The following is an 18,688-nucleotide window of genomic DNA, read 5'->3' on the forward strand; positions in this document are numbered from 1 at the left end:
TTTCTTTCTGCTATTTTTTCCATTATTATAAAAATGATGCTGAGGGTTAATTGAGGGAATGGTATATAAAAAAGTAAAATTAGTAATTGAAACATTACTTTGATTGGAGTGCAAAGTAACAAAACAACAAATTGATGTTGCAGGAAAACAATGGAATACAACATAATTATGCATCAATGTACAACCTCTACCAGTTGGGCAATTTCCAAATTATCAAAAGAGAATAACGAATCCAATCGGCTGCAATCATAAAGTGACAATAGCCCAAAAATTGCAATCTCTCATATTCGCATACAAAGCCATAGGTTACTGGGGTGTTTAAAAATAGCAGAGTAATCTCATAGTCTTGCACGATATTTGAACCACAAGCAATTTCTAAGTAAATATTATCAATGCTTTCATCATTTCTTTGCAGTAGTAGAAGAAAGTGGTTATTTATTTGATCCCAAAAAAATGATACAGTTGTGTTACAGATGTAGTCATAACAAACGAGTTCCCATTACTTGTAATTATTCCAGAGAAGAGAGCTTGCAATGATTGGAGTTTAGTGAATGATAATCCTTGCTTTGTATTTCACATTGTATTTTGAGGTTTGTTTGTTTTTTCATCCAATTGCAGACAGATATATTATTGAGCATTGCTCTTGTGATGCAGTGGTAGTGTCCCTACCTTTGGACTAGGAGGACTAGGTTGAAATTCCACTTGCCCCAGAAGTGTGTAAAAATTTTTATAGAATTAATGAGCTGATTAATAGAGAAGTTCTCTTTATCCCAGATCCGCTAAAAATGGGAACTTCACTCTGAGTAGGGTAATTCAATATTTCGATTTGAATTAAAAGGAAAATTATTTTACATATAATTTATGTCAAGCTAAGTTCTCTTGTAACTTACGTTTGAAATGAATTTATCTGAAAATAGGAAATTCTGAAAGGATTTTCATAAACTCAGCTGATAGACTGAGTTGTTAACAATTTAACATCGCCTCAATTAAGCAAATGTGTTGGGTCCAAAATCCAGTTCAGGAGAATCTAGTTCAGGAGAAATAGATTCAAAATGACTTCATGCAATGTTAAGGTTTTGTGGGCACTTCCTCTAATATCTAACCTGGTGTTGAAAATATGAAGTGGGCTTCATTTTAAAGCCCCACTGTTTAGCATTTATAGGGGCGGCACGGTGGCACAGTGGTTAGCACTGCTGCCTTACAGCGCCAGAGACCCGGGTTCAATTCCCGCCTCAGGCGACTGACTGTGTGGAGTTTGCACATTCTCCCCGTGCCTGCGTGGGTTTCCTCTGGGTGCTCCGGTTTCCTCCCACAGTCCAGAGATGTGCAGGTCAGATGAATTGGCCATGCTAAATTGTCTGTAGTGTTAGGTAAGGGGTAATTGTAGGGGTATGGGTGGGTTGCGCTTCAGCGGGTCGGTGTGGACTTGTTGGGCCGAAGGGCCTGTTTCACACTGTAAAGTAATCTAATCTAATCTAGAGTAGGAATTGAAAAGTAGATACAAGGTGTCAGATGTTATATTTATCTGTCTGAATAAACAAAGTCACAATGATTAAGGTTGTCATTATTGGCCAACTGATAGAAAGGTATTTAAACTGAGGCGATTTAAATCCCGATCCCCATTCACATTGCAAGGCTTTTGTCAGCAATATTTACTTTATCAGAATGATGTAATTTTAAGCATCTTTCACTGGGTAAAGTTTACAATTTTTAAGTGATTATTTGAATGAGGTACTAGGTGATATGTACAAAGGCAAAACATTGCAGATGCTGGAAAACTGAAATAAAAACAGAAAATTCAACCAATCAGGGAGTACCTGTGGAGACAGAAACAAATGTAATATTTCATATTGCTGGCTTTCCTCAAAACTAGATAAAGTTAAAGATTTAACAGGTTTAAAAGGTTTAAGTCTCATCCGTTATAGGAAAGGAGCTTTTTTTTAAGTTACACACTAATAAACTTACATGTGAAGGGTTGGAAGGATAGCACTAGTCATCTTGCTTTGAGGTAATTTGTTTAAAAAGACACATACATCACAGACTTTGTTTACACATATATAATGGATGTTGTACATCCTATGGGATTCTTGATATATGCAAACTCTGTAAACATCCTGAGCTCGATTACAGAATTAGACCTCAAAGTTAACAATGGTCTGGAGTAAGTCATGGATATTTCAACATTTCACAGGAGAGTGTGCAGCAGTATACGATTAGTTTATTTTATAACCAACTACCCAACAAATACATTACAATACGCAGATTTAAAAAGCATTGGCCAAAGAACCGTGGGAGATGAGGGAAATGTTTTTACATAGTGAGTTATGAGGATGTCCTGCCACACATCTGCCAAAAATAGAAACAGGCAGCTTATAGAAGCTCCAAACTGTGAATGTAGGAGAATCAGGATAGGTGAAATGGAATCCAAATTGAGTGCCAGGGTATGCTATAAACAAATGACTGTGTCTATATTAATTACGGTGAGATGCAGTGGCAATTTCTATGTTATTTTGTACAAAATGTTGTGACATACTTTTTTTAATTTCTGAAATAAATCTGGTTAGCTCATTCACAACCTGAGTCCATTAAGTGCATCACATTGTTAATCCCATTTTCTGGAGTGCTTGAGAGAATTAATGTGCTTGCAAGCTTCAGGGGAGTCCTAAGTGTGCAAACTTTCTGCAGGGGTAGAAAACACAACGCTGCTCCTTTAGCTTCATAGGAAATGTGAAACCCATTCAAAGGAAATGGAGTAAGATCATTGCAATAGATTGTAGCTCATTATAATAACTGAAATCCAATCATATTGTTGGGTAATGTGTTGTGGATTGAAGAGTGAGGCTTTAGCTCAGGAATCTTTGACAAGGAGGTTGAGTGAAGTGATTATGCCACAGTTGAAGAGGGTGAAGACATGACTGCCAAGCTGGTTCAGTGTGCTACGTGCTTGATGTGGGAGGTGAACGACTCTGGTGTGTCTGGCTTGTATAAGTGTGGAAAGTGTGTGCACGTTCAGCTACTGACAGAGCATATTGCAGCACTGATGAAAGAACTCGAGGACCTTAGGCTCATCCGAGAGAACGAGATCTTTCTGGACAAGACCTTCAGCGAGGTTATTACACCGACCATACCAGAAGAGAGCAGAAGAGAGCAGACGATGAGGAAGGCAGAGAGGAGACAGGTGAAAGAGACGCCGGGGGAAGTACCTTTCAGGAACAAGTTGAATCTTTTGGAAACAGTAGAGACAGATGACACTGCCAGTCCACGAGGCGGCCAGGTCTGTCAATCAAAAGTTAGCATGGAGGCAGAGCGAAAGAGTCGGACATCGCACAGAGCCGTGGTAATAGGGGACTCCGTAGTGAGAGGAACTGACCGGGGTTTTTGTGGCAGCAGGCGGGACTTAAGGATGGTGTGTTGCCTTCCTGGTGCCAGGGTTAAAGACATCACAGACAGAGTGCAGGAAATCCTCAAGGACGAAGGTGAAGAGCCAGAGGTGGTGGTACATGTCGGCACAAATGATGTCGGGAAGAAGAGGAGGAACATACTACAGCGGAACTTCAGAGAACTAGGAAGAAGGCTAAAAAGCAGGATGTCCAAGGTGGTTATCTCCGGTTTGCTTCCAGTTCCTCGGGCTGGTGAGGCCAGAAACAGGGAGATAATGGACTTGAATGTGTAGCTGGGGAACTGGTGCAGGAAGCAAGGATTTAAATTCTTGGATCACTGGGGTATGTTTTGTGGTAAGCATAAATTATATAAGAGAGATGGTTTGCACCTTAATAGGTTCGGGACCAGCATTCTGACGGGCAGGTTTGCCACTGCAACACAGCTACGTTTAAACTAAGTAGCGGGCGGGAGGGGACAAACTGGATGTTTAAGAAGGAAATTGGAGGGAAAGTTAGAACAAGGGAAGTCAAGAAAGACAACTGTATCAATGAGGCAGAAAATTCAAAAAGGGATCATGCTGTAAGGCTGAGTGAAATAGGAGTTGATGGGAAGGGTGAGGGCAGTAACAAATTAAAAATACTATACATGAATGCACGAAGCATTAGAAATAAGATGGATGAGCTTGAGGCTCTTTTGGAAATTGGCAGATACGATGTTGTGGGGATAACTGAGACGTGGCTTCAAGTGGACAGGGCCTGGGAAATGAATATTCAAGGCTACACGTGCTTTCGTAAGGGCAGACTGACGGGCAGAGGGGGTGGGGTGGCCTTGTTGGTAAGGGATGATATTCAGTCCCTTGCGTGGGGGGAACCTAGAATCAGGGGATGTCGAGTCAGTATGGATAGAGCTGAGAAATTCTAAGGGTAAAAAGACCCTCTTGGGAGTTATCTACAGGCCCCCAAACAGTAGTCTGGATGTTGGATGTAAGTTGAATCAGGAACTGAAATTGGCCTGTCGCAAAGATGTTACTACAGTTGTTATGGGGGATTTCAACATGCAGGTAGACTGGGAGAATCAGGATGGTATTGGAACTCAAGAAAGAGACTTTGTGGAGTGCCTCCGAGATGGATTCTTAGAACAGCTGGAGCTGGAGCCTACCAGGGAGAAGGCAATTCTGGATCTGGTATTGTGCAACGGACCAGAATTGATCAGGGACCTCGAAGTGAAGAAGCCATTGGGAAGTAGTGACCATAATACAATATGCTTCAATCTGCAATTTGAGAGGGAGAGGGTACAATCAGAAGTGACAATATTTCTGTAGAATAAAGGGAACTATGGAGCTATGAGGGACGAGCTGGCCAAAGTTCAATGGTGCAATACCTTAGCAGGGATGACAGTGGAGGAACAATGGCGGATATTTCTGTGTATAATGCAGAAGATGCAGGATCAGTTCATTCCAAAAAGGAAGAAAAATCCTAGGAGGAGGCATGAGATGCCGTGGCTGACGAGGGAAGTTAAGAAAAATATAAAGTTAAAAGAGAAAAAGTATAACATAGCAAAGATAAGTGGGAAAACAGAGGACTGGGAAGCTTTTAAAGAACAACAGAGGATTACTAAGAAGGAAATACGCAGAGAAAAAATGAGGTACCAAGGTAAACTGGCCAAAAATATAAAGGAGGATAGTAAAAGCTTTTTTAGGTATGTGAAAGGCAAAAAAATGGTTAAGACTAAAATTGGGCCCTTGAAGACAGAAACAGGGGAATATATTACAGGGGAACAAAGAAATGGCAGAAGAATTGAATTGTTACTTCAGATCTGTGTTCACTGGGGCAGACACAAGCAATCTCCCTGAGGTAACAGTGGCTGAAGGACCTGCACTTAAGGGAATTTATATTTGCCAGGAATTGGTGTTGGAGAGACTGTTAGGTCTGAAGATTGATAAGTCCCCGGGGCCTGATGGTCTGCATCCCAGGGTACTGAAGGAGGTGGCTCGAGAAATCGTGGATGCGTAGGTAATTATTTTCCAGAGTTCGATAGATTTGGGATCAGTTCCTGCGGATTGGAAGGTGGCTAATGTTGTACCACTTTTTAAGAAAGGTGGGAGAGAGAAAGCAGGAAATTATAGACTAGTTAGTCTTACCTCAGTGGTGGGAAAGATGCTGGGGTCTATTATAAAGGATGAAATTACGACACATCTGGATAGTAGTAACAGGATAGGTCAGAGTCAGCATGGATTTATGAAGGGGAAATCATGCTTGACTAATCTTCTGGAATTTATTGAGGATGTAACTCTGAAGATGGACGAGGGAGATCCAGTAGATGTAGTGTACCTGGACTTTCAGAAAACTTTTGATAAAGTCCCACATAGGAGGTTAGTGAGCAAAATTAGGGTGCATGGTATTGGGGGCAAAGTACTAACTTGGATTGAAAGTTGGTTGGCTGATAGGAAACAAAGAGTAGTGATAAACGGCTCCATTTCGGAATGGCAGGCAGTGACCAGTGGGGTACTGCAGGGATCAGTGCTGGGACCGCAGCTTTTTTACAATATATGTTAATGATATAGAAGATGGTATTCGTAATAACATTAGCAAATTTGCTGATGATACTAAGCTGGGTGGCAGGGTGAAATGTGAGGAGGATGTTAGGAGATTACAGGGTGACCTGGACAGGTTAGGTGAGTGATCAGATGCATGGCAGATGCAGTTTAATGTGGATAAATGTATGGTTATTCACTTTGGTGGCAAGAACAGGAAGGCAGACTACTACCTCAATGGAATTAATTTAGGTAAAGGGGCAGTACAAAGAGATCTGGGTGTTCCTGTACATCAGTCAATGAAGGTAAGCATGCAGGTACAGCAGGTAGTGAAGAAGGCTAACAGAATGCTGGCCTTCATAACAAGAGGGATTGAGTATAGAAGCAAAGAAGTTCTTCTGCAGCTGTACAGGGCCCTGGTGAGACCACACCTGGAGTACTGTGTGCAGTTCTAGTCTCCACATTTGAGGAAAGACATTCTGGCTATTGAGGGAGTGCAGCGTAGGTTCACGAGGTCAATTCCTGGAATTGCGGGACTACCTTACGGCGAAAGACTGGAGCGACTGAGCTTGTATACTCTTGAGTTTCGAAGACTGAGAGGAGATCTGATTGAGACATATAAGATTATTAAAGGATTGGACACACTGGAGGCAGGAAACATGTTTCTGCTGATGGGTGAGTGCCGAACCAGAGGACACAGCTAAAAAATACGGGGTAGACCATTTAGGACAGAGATGAGGAGAAACTTCTTCACCCAGAGAGTGGTAGCTGTGTGGAATGCTCTGCCCCAGAGGGCAGTGGAGGCCCACTCTCTGGATTCATTTAAGAAAGAGTTGGATAGAGCTCTCAAGGATAGTGGAATCAAGAGTTATGGAGACAAGGCAGGAACAGGATACTGATTGAGGATGATCAGCCATGATCATATTGAATGGTGGTGCAGGTTCGAAGGGCAGAATGGCCTACTCCTGCACCTATTGTCTATTGTTGTGAGAGACACGTGCATCATCTTACACTCAAATGCCAACGTTGTATGTTTTATTGTTTCTAGTCAAATAGACAGGCAATGTGGATGTATGGAGCCATTTGCAGACTCTCTGAAAGTGTCATGGCTCCTTAGGTTTAGAGTGTAATATATATATGGCCTGAAATTTTCAAAATGTCCTGACAGTGGTTATTCCAGTGTGAGTTGTGCATGGAGCCCTTGTCAAATCGCCATCTGAGCACACTTCAAATAATTGAATTTTCCACTGGCCAATTCCTCTATGCTTGGAACCCTCTGAAATTCTCCAGTTAAATTGGAGATTTCGGAGGGTTCAGATGTAATTAGTTACTCAGGAAAAAGTCAGACTATTAAGTACATAGTTTAACACTTCAGTAACTAGTCAACTGATCCCAGACTTACCTCACACATCCCAATTATATTTCTCCTGGACTTAATCCCCAAAACTTTGAGCTGACATCCACACAGGAAACAACAACTGCCCCATAGGAACCTTGTTCCCCTTTGCCCTTACCAACTATGCCCCACCTCCAATCCAATACCATTATCCCTCCTGCTGGTCCCTTTCCAGCCCTCTCTGATGTCAACAGGTCCAATTTCTCCCACCCACCCTGACCTCCACAAAACACTGCATCACGTACATTGCCACATTGAGCCCTGGCACGTGACAAACTTGTCTATCCTCTACCCACTTGGCATTCTATACACTAAGCATAGTAACCCCTATTCAGCCAGGGAAAGCACCCTTCCCCAGCTGGCACCCAACTTATCTGGCATCTATCCCAGTACTCATCTGGCTTCCTATCCCCGGTACATTCTCTCTACTCATGTGGAATCCTATCCACGGCACCATACTGTTTCTCAGCTTGCACCATAACCAGTTGACACCCTACATACCTGGCACGCTACCCAACGAGTATGCCATTCCCTCAACATCAATCATCCTACTCCTGGTACATTATCCTCTTACCAAGTAGAACCTTATTTAGCTGCCACCCCTCCCACTTGGCACCCTGTTCCCCCTACCCTCCAATCAACCTTTCAACATGCTTCCATTACTTAATTATGGCTTGAAAGCATCTGTCAAAATGACTGCCTGGACATTCAAATTTCAGAATGCAGCAATTCAGAATTTCTGCTGTGGAAAAAGGGGCCTGGTTTACTTTCATCAGATGGCGTTACACTATGAAAAAACTGTCAGAATGGAAGTATGGCTCTGCATTTTAGAGGGATACCTGAACAGAAATTCCTCTCAGAATTGCAGAGCTCCCTTCTTTCATAATGAAGGGACAGAGTGGCAATCTGTGTGAGATCGTCTCTCCTCAGAAAATCCATCCCATCATTTTGAACATAAACTAATTTATTGGGCAATTTTCAGCTTTAGTTTTGCCATATTTTATTCCCTCTCTTTCTCCCTTGGCAGGAGGGTGCACTTGGTATGAACATCCCAGTGTCGAGTCACAGCCCCTGAGGTCAGGAACCAGGAATCAACATGAAATATCCAAAAATAACTTCACTTAAACTTTCCTTCTACAGAGAGATGCTCAAAGTTTCCCAAAACCCCACGCAGTGGCTCAGATTGAGAGCTGAGCAAAAGAGGAATCCAATATCTTCACTGCCACCCTGACTCCCCTTGCAGACTTCTGTTGTCACTGAAATGTTGCTCTAATTAGAAACCCTTTGCCATTAGTCTGGCCTTCTCTGAGTGAACTAATCCCATCAGGGTGGAGGATTGGGAGGGAGAGCAAGAATTAGTGTAACACACCAGGCCAGGGGAGGGTTAAATCTGGCCAAGTTTTCTTTTCTAACTGCTAGTAAACCTCAAGAGGGTTGGAATATAAAAGCACCGTTGTGCTACTGAGACTTTATAAAGCTCTGGTTAGGCCCCATTTGGGGTACTGTGTCCAGTTTTGGTCCCCACACCTCAGGAAGGACATAATGGCACTGGAGCGTGTCCAGCAGAGATTCACACGGATGATCCCTGGAATGGTAGGTCTAACGTATGAGGAACGGCTGAGGATCCTAGGATTGTATTCATTGGAGTTTAGAAGATTAAGGGGAGATCTAATAGAAACTTAGAAGATAATACATGGCTTGGAGAGGGTGGACACCAGGAAATTGTTTCCGTTAAGCGAGGAGACTAGGACCAGTGGACACAGCCTTAGAATTAGAGGGGGTAAATTCAGAACAGAAATGCGGAGACATTTCTTCAGCCAGAGAGTGGTGGGCCTGTGGAATTCATTGCCGCAGAGTGCAGTGGAGGCTGGGACGCTAAATGTCTTCAAGGCAGAGATTGATAAATTCTTGATGTCACAAGGAATTAAGGGCTACGGGGAGAATGCGGGTAAGTGGAGTTGAAATGCCCATCAGCCTTGATTGAATGGCGGAGTGGACTCGATGGGCTGAATGGCCTTACTTCCGCTCCTATGTCTTATGGACTTATGGCCTTAATACTTGCTGGAAAGTGTCTGAATTGAAGTTTCCTCAATTATGCTGCCAATGTGCTGGCTGTAATTGGGACATGCAAGTGCATAGTCTCACTAAAGCCCTTCTTGTTTAGCAACCATCCAGTATGTGGAGATGTGGAGAAACAGAAACAGATTGGGAAACAGATTTTGGAAAGGTGCAGAAGCCACAGGGTAGTAGTCATGGGTGATTTCAACTTCCCAAATATTGATTGGAAGCTCTTTAGATCAAGTAGATTGGATGGGGCAGTGTTTGTGCAGTGTGTCCAGGAAGCTTTTCTAACTCAGTATGTAGATTGTCCGACCAGAGGGGAGGCCATATTGGATTTGGTACTTGGTAACGAACCGGGACAAGTGATGGGCTTGTTAGTGGGTGAACATTTTGGTGATGGTGACCACAATTCTGTGACTTCCACCTTGGTTATAGGAGAGAGATAGGTGCATGCAACAGAGTAGGTTTTACAATTGGGGGAAGGGTAAATACGATGCTGTAAGATAGGATCTGAGGAGCATAAGTTGGAAGCATAGGCTGTCAGGGAAGGATGTCGTGAAAATGTGGAACTTTTTCAAGGAACAGATACGACGTGTCCTTGATATGTATGTACCTGTCAGGCAGGAAAGAGATGGTCGTGTGAGGGAACCTTGGTTGACGAGGGAGGTTGAATGTCTTGTAAAGAGGAAGAAGGAGGCTTACATAAGGTTGAGGAAACAAGGTTCAGACAGAGCGTAGGAGGGATACAGGATAGCCAGAAGGGAGCTGAAGAAAGGGATTAGGAGAGCTAAGAGAGGGCATGAAAAATCTTTGGCGGGTAGGATCGAGGATAACCCCAAGGCATTTTATGCATATGTGAGAAACATGAGAATGACGAGAACGAGGGTAGGTCCGATCAAGGACAGTAGTGGGAGACTGTGTATTGAGTCAGAAGAGATAGGAGAGGTCTTGAATGAGTACTTTTCTTCAGTATTTACAAATGAGAGGGACCGTATTGTTGAAGAGGAGAGTGTGAAACGGACTGGTAAGCTAGAAGAGATACTTGTTAGGAAGGAAGATGTGTTGGACATTTTGAACAACTTGAGGATAGACAAGTCCCCCGGGCCTGGCGGGATATATACAAGGATGATGTGGGAAGCAAGAAAGGAAATTGCAGAGCCGTTGGCAATGATCTTTTCATCTTCACTGTCAACGGGGGTGGTACCAGGGGACTGGAGAGTAGCGAATGTTGTGCCCCTGTTCAAAAAAGGGAATAGGGATAACCCCGGGAATTACAGGCCAGTTAGTCTTACTTCGGTGGTAGGCAAAGTAATGGAAAGGGTACTGAGGGATAGGATTTATGAGTATCTGGAAAGACACTGCTTGATTAGGGACAGCCAGCACGGATTTGTGAAGGGTAGGTCTTGCCTTACAAGTCTTACTGAATTCTTTGAGGAGTTGACCAAGCATGTGGATGAGGGTAGAGCAGTGGATGCAGTATACATGGATTTTAGTAAGGCATTTGATAAGGTTCCACATGGTAGGCTTATGCGGAAAGTCAGGAGGCATGGGATAGAGGGAAAATTGGCCAGTTGGATAGAAAACTGGCTAACCGGTCGAAGTCAGAGAGTGGTGGTATATGGTAAATATTCAGCCTGGAGCCCAGTTACAAGTGGAGTTCCGCAGGGATCAGTTCTGGGTCCTCTGCTGTTTATAATTTTTATTAATGACTTGGAAGAGGGAGTCGAAGGGTGGGTCAGTAAATTTGCAGATGATACGAAGATTGGTGGAGTTGTGGATAGTGAGGAGGGCTGTTGTTGGCTGCAAAGAGACTTAGATATGATGCAGAACTGGGCTGAGGAGTGGCAGATGGAGTTCAACCCTGTCAAGTGTGAGGTTGTCCATTTTGGAAGGACAAATAAGAATGCGGAATACAGGGTTAACGGTAGGGTTCTTAATAAGGTGGAGGAGCAGAGGGATCTTGGGATCTATGTTCATAGATCTTTGAAAGTTGCCACTCAGGTGGATAGAGCTTGTAAGAAGGCCTATGGTGTATTAGCTTTCATTAGCAGGGGGATTGAATTCAAGAGTCGTGAAGTGATGTTGCAGCTGTACAGGACCTTGGTTAGGCCACATTTGGAGTACTGTGTGCAGTTCTGGTCGCCTCACTTTAGGAAAGATGTGGAAGCTTTGGAGAGGGTGCAGAGAAGATTTACCATGATGTTGCCTGGAATGGAGAATAGGTCGTACGAGGATAGGTTGAGAGTGCTAGGCCTTTTCTCATTGGAACGGCGAAGGATGAGGGGTGACTTGATAGAGGTTTATAAGATGATCAGAGGAATAGATAGAGTAGACAATCAGAAACTTTTTCTCCGGGTTCAACAGAGTGTTACAAGGGGACATAAATTTAAGGTGAAGGATGGAAGGTATAGGGGAGATGTCAGGGGTAGGTTCTTTACCCAGAGAGTGGTGGGGGCATGGAATGCGCTGCCTGTGGGAGTGGCAGAGTCAGAATCATTGGTGACCTTTAAGTGGCAATTGGATAGGTACATGGATGGGTGCTTAAGCTAGGACAAATGTTCGGCACAACATCGTGGGCCAAAGGGCCTGTTCTGTGCTGCATTGTTCTATGTTCTATGTTCTATTACTTCCAGTGGGTGCTGTATTTTAATAAGTCTGCAATAATGAAATTTGATTACCTTTGCCATCATGACCCTTTTAGTAAAGCTGAGCATGAGAAAAGGGCGGTTACTACAAAATAACACAGGATTGACTTAAAAGAGAAAATCATGAGATGGATAGGCAGCGTGGGTAAAGAACTTTCAAGACTTGATTCTTTAAACGAGAAGCTAGCTTAAAACATTCAAACAGGACTGCTTCAGGAATATTCACCAGGATCAGTAGATGATGACACAAGGAGGAATAATCATGTCGCATTCATAGTGTCATCAGAGATGTATAAAAATCCAGGCATGTAATTTTTTAAAAATCATTCATGGGATTTGGGTATCACAGGCTAGACCAGCATATATTGCCTATCCCTAGTTGCCCTTAAGAAGGTGGTGGTGAGCTGCCTTCTTGAACTGCGCGAATCCATGTGTTGTCAGGGCAGCTGTAGTGCTGTTCGGGAGGTAGTTCCAGGACTTTGACACAGCAACACTGAAGGAATAACAATTCATTTCCAAGTTACAATGGTGAGTGGTTTGGAGAGGCCTGGTAGTGTTCCAGTGTATTTTTTGACTTTGTCCTTCCAGTCAGTAGTGGTAATGGGTTTGGGAGGTGCTGCCATAGGTGAATTTTTGCAGTGGAAAAATGTGGATGGTAGGCACTGCTGCTACTATGTATCGTTGGTGGAGGGAGTTCTAGAGTCATAGAGATCAACAGCCCAGAAAAAGGCCCATCAGCCAATCAAATCTGTACCTGTCAAAAACAAGCACCTGACCTATTCTAATCCCGTTTTCCAGCACTTGGTGCATAGCTTCACATATCCTGGCATTGCAAGTGCATAACTAAATAAGTCTTAACTTTTATAAGGGTTTCTACCTCTCCCACCCTTACAAGCTGTGAGTTCCAGATTCCCATCACCTTTTGGATGAAAAACGTTTTCCTCACGTCCCCTGTAAACCTCCTGCCTCTTATTTTCAATCTTGGCCCCTGAGGGATTGATCCCTCCACCAAGAGAAAAAGCTCCGTCCTCTCTATCCTATCCATGCCCTTCAAGTTTTATGTATCTTAATCTTGTCCCTCCTCTGTTCCAAGGAAAACAACCTAATTCTCCAGCCCAGGTAACATCCTGTTAAATCTCTGAATCCTCTCCAGTGCAATCACATCCCTCCTATAATGTAGTTTCCAGAAATGCACCTAAACTCTAGCTGTAGCTTAATCAACCTTTATATAGTTCCAGCATCATCTCCCTGCTCTTAAACTCTATGCCTCAACAATAAATGAATGCATCCAATTAACAATGTATGATTGTAAATGGGGTGCCAGTCAAGCTGGCTACTTCGTCATGGATGGTGTCAAGCTTTTTGAATATTATTGAAACTGCACCCATCCAGATAGTCAGCAAGTATTCCATTACACCTCTGACTTGTGCCTTGTGAATGATGGATAGGGTTTTGGGAGTCAGGAGGTGAATTACTCATTGCAGAATTCCAAGCCTCTGATAAAAAGCATAATCCCAAGGATGTTGGAAATCTGAAATAAAAACATAAAATGTTGGACAAACTCAAACATCTGCCAGCATCTGAGGAGAAACAGAGTTAACATTTTGAGTCATATCAGACTTAAAATGTTAACTCTGTTTCTCTCTCCACAAAGTGTTGCCAAACCTGCTGAGTTTCTCCAGCATTTTGCTTGCATTCCAAACCTCTCACCTGCTCTTGCAGCACTGTATTTATATGGCTAGTCCGGTTCATTTTCTCGGAGAAAGTGAGGACTGCAGATGCTGGAGATTAGAGTCCAGGGTGTGGTGCTGGAAAAGCACAGCAGGTCAGATGGCATCCGAGGAGCAGGAAAATTGACATTTCAGGCAAAAGCCCTTCATCAGGAATGAGGCTGGGAGCCTCGGGGGTGGAGAGATAAATGGGAGGGGGGGTAGGGCTGGGGGGGAGGGTAGCTGAGAGTGCGATTGGTGGATGGTGGTGGGGATAATAGTGATAGGTCCGAGGGGACGGTGGAGCGGATTGGTGGGAAGGGTGATGGACAGGTAGGATGGGTCATGAGGGCGGTATTGAGCTGGGAGGTTGGAACTGGGATAAGATGGGGGGAGGGAAAATGGGAAAACTGGTGAAATCCACATTGATGCTATGGGGTTGGGGGCTCCCAACACGGAAGATGAGGCGTTCTTCTTCCATGCGTTGAGTGGTGAGGGAGTGGCAGTGGAGGAGGCCCGGGACCTGCATGTTCTCAGCAGAGTAGGAGGGGAAGTTGAAATGTTCGGCCACAGGGTGGTGGGGTTGGTTGGTGTGGGTGTCCCAGAGATGTTCCCTGAAGCGCTCTGCGAGGAGGCGTCCAGTATAGAGGAGACCGCATTGGGAGAAACGGGTATAGTAAATGAAATGTGTGGAAGTGCAGGTGAAACTTTGATGGATGTGGAAAGCTCCTTTGTGGCCTTGGATGGAGGTGAGGGGTGTGTGTGGGTGATGTGGGTGCAGGTTTTGCAATTCCTGCGGTGGACAGGGAAGGTGCCAGGAGGGGAGGGTGGTTTGTTGGGGGGGCGTGGACCTAACGAGGGAGTCATGGAAGGAACGGTCTTTACAGAAAGCGGATAGCGGTAAGGAGGGAAATATATCCCTGGTGGTGGAGTCTGTTTGTAGGCGGTGGAAATAGCGGAGAATGATGTGATGTATCCAGAGGTTGGTGGGATGGAAGGGTGGAAGTTCATTTTCTGGTCAATGGTAACTACAAGATGCTAATAATGGGGGATGCAGAATTGGTAAAGTCATTGAATGTCAAGTAGTGATGGTTAAATTTATGTTTTGCAGATCAATGTTACTTGGCACTTGTGTGACATGCATGTTACTTGCCAGTTCTCAGCCCAAAAATGGTGTTGCCGCATTTAGATAAAGACTGCTTCAGTTGCTGAGGAGTTACAAGTAGTGCTGAACATTGTACTTTCAACAGTGAACATCCCTACTTCTAACCTTAAAGTGGAGAGGGAAAGTTATTGACCAATTAAAGATAGCTAGCCCTACGACACGTCCCTGAGGAACTTTTCCAGAATTGCCCTGAATCTGAGACGACTGGCTTCCAACAATCATCTTCCTTTGTGCCATGATGGAGGGGAAATGAGAAAACTGTGGTATGATTTCAAACAGAAGAACATTTCACCCTAATTCCTATAGACTCAGGTTTTGCTTGAGCTTCTTGATGCCACACTCTTTCAAATGTAATGGGAGTAACTCTCACCTCACCTCTCAAATTCAGCTCTGTCATCCATATATGAACCATGGCTGTTATGGGGTCAGGAGCTGAGTTACCTTGGTGGAACCCAAACTGCCAGTGAGCAGGTTATAGCTAAGCAGATGCTGCTTAACAGCACTGCTGATAATCCCGTTGATCTCTTTACTGCTGATCAACAATAGACTGATGGTATGATTATTGGCTGAGTTGGATTCTTCCTGATTTTTGTGTATAGGACATTCCTGGGCAACTGTTCACATGGTCAGGTGGATACTAGTTTTGTAGCTGTACTGGAACAGCTTGGCTAGGGGTGTGGCAGGCTCTACAACATATGTCTTCAGCTCTATTACTGGGAAATGTTCAGGCCCCATAGCCTTTGCAGATCCAGTACCTGCAGCCTTTCCTTGATATTACCAGATGTGAATCGAATTTGTTGAAGACTGGCATCTGTCTGGGCCAGATGCTGATGGCAGGATCCTCTGAAGGAGGCTGGGATGGATATTCCAGTGCATCTGGATGATGCATTGATGTAAGATCAGGCATTGTGTGATGGTGCTGAATGCTGACATTCACTATCTGGGATTACACAAGAATAACCAGTTGGCACTCTATTGCAAACCTATTGTTCCACAAGTTTGGAATCTCAGAAATGGTGAAGACAGAAACATATGGAAGAAAATTACTATTACTTTGTTGGACTAATAGTTTTCTAAAAAAAATGTGTATATATTACTTTAATAGTCACACTCCTATTTCAATTACATTGGTAACTATCAGGTAACAAATAACTCAAAATACATATTTTTTAAAATTTTATAGCAGAAGCATATCGGTTAAATAGCTACAATGGTGTCTTTATGTTGATGAATCACCAACATCTCCTTTCTCCCCACCTCCTATTCTAAATAGTCAAAACTCAAAGTAGAAACAATATTAACATACTGATTGGAGTTTATATATCCCAAAAGATTTGATAGATTATTTTCAACATGTAATTTCAGTTGTTTTTTGAAGACCTATGCAGAAATCAAAAAGAAACTTTAAAGGTGCAAATGATGCTGCAAAAACATGCCAGAGATGGAATGGTAACAGAACGTAAAGGGTTAAACCATTGTTGGGGAGGGGAAAATGTAGAGATGACCAAAGTTGGGAAAAAAACATGGCAGGGGAGCCAGAGAAAGTTTGAGAAGAAGAAAGTGTGTGTGAGACTCAGAGGAAGAAAGACTGAGTCAGAGTCTGAGTGCAAGTCAAAGTGAGATTGGGAGAGAAGGACAAAGAGGCTGTGTGCAAGTCAAGTTATGAGAAAAAGGGAGCTTGAGAAAGTGTGAGTCAGAATGAGAGAAAAAGACACTGTGACAAGGTTTTAGAATCATTGAGAGGCAAAATCAGAGAAAGTGTGAGAATCTAATGACAGACTGAGGGGCAGCGAGAATGTGAGTGGAGTGAGTGAGAGCATCCAGAGTGCATGTGTGTGAAAGTCACTGGGACAGACTTGAGTGTGCATCCTTGTAGGGTTTGTCAGAGGGAGAAATTGAGAATATATGTGTAGTTCAGAGTGAGAAACTCAAAGTCAGATTATGTGTCTTAGAGACAGAGATAGAAGGGGTTAAAGCACGGCCATCATAGTGAGCGAGACAGAGGGAGAGAGCAGGGAACAGGCAGATATTGTGTATGGGTTAGTGAGAGAGACTAAAAGACAGAGAGCAAGGGTTAAAGTTGGATAAACTGAAACAGAGAAAGAGATGGGTACAGCAAGAGAGACAGAAAGGGTTGGAGTGAGTCAGCGTGAGTGCTGGGGGGGTGCAGAATGAGAGAGACAGGGAGAATGAAAGACTGAAACCAAAAGGGGTTGGGATTGGATGAGGCAAAAGTTATGATAACCACCACCCACCACGTTGAAAAGGTTGAATAAGTGAATGTGTGTGCAGGCAACAGGGAGCTGCAGTATAACTGAGGGGAAATGTGAGACTGTCTTACTCACCCAGCCACATAGAACTCTATCCCAAATAAAACTAATCCCAAAATACACCCTGATAAAAAAAACATTGGAGACTGCGCGTGGAAACTTTGCTCCTGACTCACCACTGTAGAAACCGCGGAGTCATGGAAACAGCTAACACTATTCGTTACGGACACCCATGTGTTTTGTTTGCAATGTTGTGATGCAGTTTATATTTATTTACTCAATTTCACGAAAGCTGCTGCCTTTAGCTCTCTTTTCATGCGGTTTTAGCTGGAGGGGAGCCGTCTGCAGCAAGGAGCCTCGCGTCAGCACCACTGGCGGGGGCTGCACATCTGGAACTCCTTACAGATGTTTCCAAAAATGTCCAGATGCATCATTAAAGTGACAATTATTAAGATATTAGCGAAAATTCCTCCTGTTATACTTGTATAGTTTGCTAGCACAAAAAAAATTAAAAGTGCAAAATACGTTTTATTTTCATTTCTAAAACACAGTGCCTCAAATTGTTTAGGAAATTCGGTGTGTCGAAAACTCTCACATATTGCCCTGTTCGGTATTTCATCGCCACTCAAAGCAATAAGACACATCATTGTTTCTAGACACCCCCCCCCCCCCCCCCCACCCGAAATTTCTCTCAGTAACATCATTAATACATTGCAGTATTAAAATCACTTGAAAGTCTACGCTTCAATAGCAAAGAGTTCCAGAAGTAAATCCATACCTTGATCCATAGACCTCATGATGTGATAAGGCACCACTCTGCAAGCAGCTCCTCTGAACATTTGCAGGCAGACCGGTTAACATCAGTATTCTAAACTGGAATTTCAATGCACATCTCAGGGTTGCGGCTTCAGACTCTGTGTTGTGGGGAAGGCAGGACAGGAACGATCTGACTGTGCAGCCAGAGTCCGAGCTTCCCATGCGCTGCACTGACTTTCTCCTGTCCCAGTTCTTACTCACTACAGAGGGAAAACGCCACTTCCTTCCCAAGGATCAGAGTGTTTATAGTTTCGCTCCAGTAAAATAACGGGATTCCCTTTATGTTTCCTCCTGTTTAGTCCGTTGCCTTGACCACCTTGGCAGCTATCCCGAGCCGAACTAAGGGGTTTCCTGCAAACTCGTAACTTTGGAATCCATGACGTCGCCACAGATAAATGCCAAAGAATTTTTTGTGGGTTTCTTATTCAGAAATACAAGTGCTTCATTGTCAAATGTACTTCTCAAATCTGAAAGACAAAGAAATTCGGCAGCCCTTTTAAAAAAGAACAGATACTTTTTACAGGCTCAGTACTCCTATAGAAATGTTGAAAAAGTCGCTCTCCTTTCGTTTCTCAATCAAACCATTTTTATTTTTATTACGTCAAAGCACCCTCTCCTCACCATAAAACATTTTACTTTAGTTTTTTTATGTTATTGCAACTCAGCCTAGATCACCTCTAAGCACACCTTCAGAATTTTCTCTGCAGTTTGG

At 43.5% G+C, this 18,688-nt stretch overlaps 1 protein-coding gene across 1 annotated transcript in view; it reads right to left on the bottom strand.

Moving 5' to 3' along the window:
• The window catches only part of nfatc2a (nuclear factor of activated T cells 2a), a 176,463-nt gene extending 158,316 nt beyond the window's left edge, over positions 1-18,147 (bottom strand). Inside the window, exon 1 of the mRNA XM_087994939.1 lies at positions 17,939-18,147. Within this exon, the coding sequence (XP_087851065.1) occupies positions 17,939-17,999 (61 nt within the window). The 5' untranslated portion in view covers positions 18,000-18,147. The remainder of the gene's footprint in view (positions 1-17,938) is intronic.
• Between the last annotated feature and the right edge of the window lie 541 nt (positions 18,148-18,688).

This window comes from Chiloscyllium plagiosum, unplaced genomic scaffold, assembly GCF_037043375.1.
Source record: "Chiloscyllium plagiosum isolate Xiang-an unplaced genomic scaffold, Cpla_swu_hap1 HiC_scaffold_15, whole genome shotgun sequence".
Lineage (NCBI taxonomy): Eukaryota > Metazoa > Chordata > Chondrichthyes > Orectolobiformes > Hemiscylliidae > Chiloscyllium > Chiloscyllium plagiosum.